General features: G+C 40.0%; 1 protein-coding gene across 3 annotated transcripts; it reads left to right on the forward strand.

Moving 5' to 3' along the window:
- Window positions 1-259: 259 nt before the first annotated feature.
- On the forward strand, window positions 260-5919 carry LOC117415110 (THAP domain-containing protein 5-like). 3 transcript variants are annotated; one of them, XM_034025084.3, is made up of 5 exons: window positions 260-571; window positions 1382-1612; window positions 2623-3461; window positions 3815-4001; window positions 4520-5919. In XM_034025084.3, the coding sequence occupies exons 2-5, from the start codon at window positions 1466-1468 to the stop codon at window positions 4664-4666; spliced, it is 1320 nt and encodes a 439-aa protein (XP_033880975.3). In that variant the 5' UTR covers window positions 260-571; window positions 1382-1465; the 3' UTR covers window positions 4667-5919. The 3 variants fall into 3 exon arrangements, with proteins under 3 accessions (XP_033880975.3, XP_058882658.1, XP_033880976.3); XM_059026675.1 differs by having other exon boundaries at window positions 1420-1612; XM_034025085.3 differs by having other exon boundaries at window positions 491-571; window positions 1401-1612.
- The last annotated feature ends 769 nt before the right edge of the window (window positions 5920-6688 follow it).

Consider the following 6688-nt stretch of genomic DNA (forward strand, 5'->3'; position numbering starts at 1 on the left):
GTATTGACAACCAATTAATATTCCATCATGATTTATCTAATTTGTCCTCAATTTATGGTCCTGGGACACGTTCCGTAAAACCGGGACGATCCAAGGAACGGTGCAACCATAGTCCAACCGGTATATCTCAATTATAAACTGTAGCGTTGTATTTGGAGTCAGCTGATCACACGTATCGACGGAAAGGGTTTTAAATGTTTTTTTATGATAACAGTTTGCATTGTACGCCGCTAGATGGCTACACCAGTGTAAAGAACCGAATATTTGGACAAGCGCAACGTGCCATTAGTAAAGATGGCCTACGTCATGTCTGGCTTCACATCCTGCGACCTTTGCAGTAGTGAAGCCGTTAGGGGAGGAACCATGTGACAGGGTACAGGGAGAGAGCCATTGTAGCTCGTAGTCTGGGTATGATTATTTCATAAAACTATTGTAAATCTCTCCCGTTGGGGTTTATTACTTCCGGTCACTAACTACAGGTTAATAATAACATGCCTAAATATTGTACCGCTCCAAACTGCAACAATAGTGCGGGGCAAACCAGTTCTGACAGGAAAATCAGCTTTTACAAGTAAGTATTGAACTAATCGTATGTATGCTTTTCTGTGCTAGTCATGTTACCACTGCTGACTGTAGACTTAAGAAAAGTTAGCTCGTCGTGGTAAGTGAAATTACAGACCACGATTGCGTTGCTTTTTACCATACGAGTCAGAGTGAAATATTGAAGTTACAAACTTCATATTAATTGTACAAATGTGTTAGAAATTGTATATTTCTAGTAAGTACTAGGGTGACAAAATACAACATAGTTACCGTTGTACAAGATCAGTTGGCAGGTGCAATTCACACATAGACACACATGCGTTCACGTTTCTGTATAAATTACCAAAGTTTGTTTTTTGTCATCTCATTGTTCAGTTTTAACCCAGTAATGCTATATACATTTTAATGACCGCGTTCTTTGAGGTGTCACAGGGAACTGTGACTGACATAAATCGATTATCTGTATCGTTGTAGACTGCGGTGTTGGGGTCTGACAAAAAACCTCTGGTTAACGACCACACGAGCCGTGCACAAAGATATTTCCGTAGCACACCCTAACTATAATATGGTAACCACAGATAAAATACAAAAAAAAATTCCAGTGCAAATCTACGGAAGCCTGGAGATAACCCCGCCCATTTCACCTTGCGCAGCTGGCTGGACGTGAAGGACATGTCAAATTTTCAATGATACCATATGTAAACTGTTTTTCAATATTTTGAATAAACAAATTACAGTAATTTCATTCACTCTGGTACCACAAAAAAACTACATATGTCATCCCTATATGTTTTAAACATGAGAACAATTCATGATTTTGTATGTATCGTAACGTCAGGGGGGGAGGTTTGTTATAGTTTTGCATTGCCTGTGTAGGTATCCACTACATGAGCCAGATCGCCTGAAGAAATGGCTGGCCAACATGAAGAGGGATAACTGGGTCCCGTCCAAACACCAGCACCTCTGCAATGAACACTTCACCCCGAGCTGCTTTGACCTCCGCTGGGGCATCCGCTACCTGACCAGCGATGCCGTGCCCACTGTCTTTGACGCGTCTGATTGCCACGCAGTAAGCCAGTTTCTGCTTTGATCCCTTGAGGTGCACAAGGAATTGAGCGCTTGTTTCTTAAAATGCTTTTGAGAGCGACTCGAGTATCACAATTTGAACGACCAGATCCAACTTAAATTTGAGGCCCTGTTTCGTGCACCTCTTTGCAAAAATAAGAAAGTTGGCATCATTTTTTTTTTTTTTTTTTTTTAGGCTGTCAGTTATAATAGGTCTTTTTTGTAAGTTGTTTCAGGCATGGAAATAAGACTCATGTTGCATAGCAGTTTGATCCATTCTTGGTTTTACTGCGGAGTTTAATAAAAACACACCTGAGCTTGTTACCTGTACACTGTGGTTAATCAAGCTTGCAGTATAACCTGGAATGAAACTACTATTATTATTATTATTATTTGTTTATTTAGCAGACGCCTTTATCCAAGGCGACTTACAGAGACTGGGTGTGTGAACTATGCATCAGCTGCAGAGTCACTTACAACTATATTTCACCCAAAAGACGGAGCACAAGGAAGTGACTTGCTCAGGGTCACACACTGAGTCAGTGGCTGAGCTGGGTTTTGAACCGGAGACCTCTTGGTTACAAGCCCTTTTCTTTAACCACTGGACCACACAGCCTCCTATACTATGCCTTGTGTCTTATTGTCTCATTCCAATTTGTTTATTTATTTTGTTTAATTGTTCTTTTGATCTTAGTTTTTCTAATTTTACAATTAAACTGTATTAAAAAAATCAATACAAATTATTCAAATTGTATTATATTTTTGTTTTAGACTCTAAATGTTCTATTTTTACAAACAAGCTTTTTATCTTAGTTTTTTCTCATTTTTACAGTTTTAAACTATTTTCTTTGTCTTTTTAATTTCTGTTTTATTACATTTTGTATGAGACTGTGTGTGTGTGAAGCACTTTGGGATCGTTGTGATTAAAGGTAGAAATGTCGTTGCTGATTGAATTATTTCAGCCGTGGCACAGGATGTATATTCCTGACATGCTTTATTGTTTTTTTACCCCAGAAAAGGAAATCAAGTTGCAGTCAACGACCGAGCATCCCGGACAAAAGACCAAAAACATCCAGCAAGACTGAGACCTCTGTGGCTCCCACAGAAAAGACAGCTACCGGGCTTTTGGAAGCAAACGAGCCAAATACAGTGCAAGTTTACACCATAGCAATAGACCCCAGCATGCCAGGTCAGCCTGTGCTAGTGGACGCTGCCCATTTAGCTCAGAGCGTCTCTTCGGGTGCTGTGCAGGCTGTTTTGCCTTTGCAGGGGGTCCCATTAGCTGTGAGACAAGAAGGGGAAGCATTCCCCTTGACGCTTTTTCAAAGACTGCCCTTATTGAGCAGCGGAATAGATTCTGACCAATCAGAGGCCGTTATCATTCCAGAAACGTCCCTCCCTGACCCTGACAGTTCGGTAGTGGTCACAGAAATTTCCGGTTTCCTCCAGGAGGTGCAAGAAGTGATTATGAGCTCGGAAGGGACCTGCGCAGCGGCAGTGCCCCCTACAGTTCAGGGTGAGCCTCTCGCTATTGAAAACGTTTCCATCGATACCGTAGTGAAGCCGTCTCCCAGTCTCCCGGAAGAGGAGGGATCCTCCCTGCAGATTATCGCCTATTTTGAGACCATTCCCAACACCACAGTCGTTGCATCAGAGCTGCCTGGCTACCCAACCCCCAGCCCCACAGCCCTGAACACTGTTCTGTCGTCCGCACTGACCCTCCCCATCGTCTCCACCCTGCCCATCGTGTCCAATCAGAGCGCGTCCCCGCGCTCCCTGGTGATGACCGTGGAGAAGGTGGACGGCTGTGACCTGGAGGACACGACCATCGGGAAGGAGCTGGAAGAGCACAGGTTCGAGAGCATGATGTCCCATTGGCTGTCGGCTACCGGGAGTCATTTTAATTCAATTGTGTTAGTGCTAGCAACCACACCTGGGTTCTAATTGTAACGGTGTAATTTGTAATTAATTGCAATTGCAACGTAATTGTAGTTGAACTTTGGCACACATGTTTAGTTGTAATTGTGCCATATAATTGATCAATTACAGTTCAATTACACACTTTTTCCAAGCTTCATCATTCGCAGTTCCATGTCGTGTTTAAGACCGAGCGATCGCTATTCAAGTTAAATCTAATACTATCATCAAATACAAGCTGGGAAAATAATTTTGTAATTCTTTTTTTTATCCACTTTTCATTCCCCAGGTATCATAAGAACACGCTGAGCACAGAGCAGCTGGAGGCTGTCATCGTGGGGCTCCAGAAGAAGGTGAAGATCCTGCAGCAGCGGCATCGTCGGCACTTGGAGAAACTGATCGCTATGGACACTATCGTCCAGCAACTGAAGAAGGAGAACCTTGTGTCCGAGCAGAAACTCAGACTGCTGGAGATGGTGGGTCTTCGCTGTCATGGTTGTGGTCAATTCACTTGTTTTCAATTCAATTTGCATTTCCCAATCCCTTTCAATCAATTCTATTATAGGCCTTCGTAAGCATGCAAACCTATGTGCGAATCTAGTCCTTTTTTTTTATTTGTTTTTATATAAATGTTCCCAGTGTTTTAGATCCTACTGCTTCACCTGGAGGGCTAGTCCATTCATTCATAACTGAATAAAAAAGTGCTTTCTCCCTTCTGCTCTAAAACTTACCTATACTCAGCGTCCATTGTTTCGCTCTGTGCTAAATTTGAAGTCGTGCCTTGGGTTAACTTTATCTAGACCATTTACTATTTTAAAGACTTCAACCAAGTTCCCTCTGCCCCTTCTTTTTTCTAGGCTCATTAATTATTTTAACCTGTTCTCGTAGCTCATGGGATCAGCCTAGTTGCCTTTCTGTGTACCTGCTCGAGTGCAGTGATGTCTTTTTTGGTAAGAGGTGACCAGGCTGATGCTTCAGTTTTTACTCCCTTCAGGCTTATCTTCAGACGAACGCTGTCGTTTCTGAACCAGGGGAGACAGTGGCGATCATTTGTGAGGAAGACAACGGCACCTACGTTTACGCCATCCAGCAGTCCGAAGAAAACCAGGAGAGTCTGATCAAGGTCGTCGGAGAGCAGTAACGCCCCAGAGCCACCCAGCTGACAGGGAATAACGAAAAGAAAAGGGGCTGTGGTTATTGGAAATGAGAATGTTTCCTTTTAAAAAAAGCAAAAAGATTGTGGGTGTCACTTGAAATAACAATAGCTGATGAGGGTCAGGTTGGCCCAAACAGGAAAAGGGCTTAAGAAGATCTCTGGTTTAATAAAAAATACATTAAAAACACAGATAAAGTGGTTCCACGTGCTTTTGGCCACTGCATAACGTCAAAATGTGTATTTTGGGGCATGTTTTGTTGAATTGTTGTATTTGTAAGGTTATGCAAAAACATTGATCAAAACAACTTTTTAGAAGAATAGGTTTATTACCGGTATTTATTTTGGCACTGGGTATTTTTTTTATTTTATTTTTTTTATGACCACTGAACAGAATGCTATTAGAATCATAAGAGATTCTTTTGGTCAAAAGTCAGAATTGAGGGTCGCTAACTGGAAGCCTGTTTTTGCCTAGCAACAATGTCCAATGTTGGAAAAACTTTGTCTGAAAATGGACTCTGATACTGAATGTGAAGACACCAAGCCTCATACTTGACACCTAATAAGAAAATAATTACCAGAAAATCAAACTATGCATGATGCTTCATACTGCCTCCTAGTGAGAGCCAAAGGAATTACATTTGACACTTTTTTTTTTTTTTTTTTGGTAAATAATATAATTGTGATCACAGTGTTTTTTTCTTTTTCTGGGGGCGGGTGGGGGGATTGATAACCAGAATTGAAGTCAATTCCCTTTTAATCAATTCTAAAACATTGATCAAAAATTGCAATTCACAGTATTCTGTTAAAATGAGCCTAAATGAAACGACTTAAATTAAAATCATGGATGGTTAGATCATTAACAACAATTAAAAGGAATTGGGAATTGATTTTAAAAAGGTGATGGAATACAACCAAATTGACTCCAACTCTGCTCATAACAATAGAAGTGTACATAAGTGCACTATGAGTAAAAAAAAGGGTTAGACTAATTATTTTTGTGTTGTTAGAATTGCGATAAGTGGCTTGCTGGGGTACACAGTGCTTTGTTGGTGTTTTCAACGCAGTTTCTCAGTCACCCGTGTTGTAGGATACACCTCCTGTCAACAGAAAATATGAAAATATATTTATGTAAGAATTGTCTTTTTTTTTGCTGCTGCTGCTGTTCCATTTTTCACTGCCGAACGTTATTTAGTTCGAAGTTTGATTTGTATTTTAATAAAAACTTTTTTGAAGCTCTAGTCAGACACTGCATTTTGACTTTCTACCTTCATCAGTTTTGGTATCAAGCAATAAATAATGTTTGGGCGCTCATATTTACCTTGCGTATCTGTCTAAATTAGGAGTGGCCAAAGTTTGTTCCAACCCTGGTCTCAATTTTTAAATTGAGCCCAATTAAACCTGCATTCAGGCCCTGTGGGTGAAAATGACCATTGAATAACACAGAGAAAAAACGGTTTCTGCTTAGTTTAATGTATTGTTATTATTATTGACTAAAGTTTATCATTTATGAAACTTTCTTCCTTGTTATTTCGTTATTTATTTTGAATGATTTGTACAGTAGTTCTTTACCTGCCTGTTGTATTGCTGAAACGGTGTACATTCTGCACACCCATAACGTAACACGAGAGGGCGCTGTCACGCGTCAAATCAAGGGACCTGATGTTAAAATCACGGTATAATAGTATTGTGCAACACTGTTTATTGAAACTTCCGACTGGGAAAGTATGTGTGGGGTCCTGTCTATTATTATTATTATTATATACATTTTGTTTACTTCTTTGACATTCTTAAACCCCTTTTGTGCAACACGACAGACAAAACAGACAGGTGCAACCTTGAATGCCTGAGATATTGTATAAGTGGTACGATTTTCCTACCCGTTCTTTAGTTTATTTAATTTTTCTTTGCTAAATGCAATTTGTATAACATGCTAATTGTTTGATCATAATATGTTAATTCTAAGTTAACTAATTTGCTTATTTATAATATATAATAATATATTGATTA

Source organism: Acipenser ruthenus, chromosome 7 (assembly GCF_902713425.1).
Source record: "Acipenser ruthenus chromosome 7, fAciRut3.2 maternal haplotype, whole genome shotgun sequence".
NCBI lineage: Eukaryota > Metazoa > Chordata > Actinopteri > Acipenseriformes > Acipenseridae > Acipenser > Acipenser ruthenus.

Bases quoted from the DNA above. Each gene is read 5' to 3' on its own strand.
- LOC117415110 (XM_059026675.1), top strand. From the start codon at position 492: ATGCCTAAATATTGTACCGCTCCAAACTGCAACAATAGTGCGGGGCAA. The intron at 572-1,419 runs GTAAGTATTGAA...TTGCCTGTGTAG, and splicing joins AGGAAAATCAGCTTTTACAA to GTATCCACTACATGAGCCAG. The intron at 4,002-4,519 runs GTGGGTCTTCGC...TACTCCCTTCAG, and splicing joins AACTCAGACTGCTGGAGATG to GCTTATCTTCAGACGAACGC.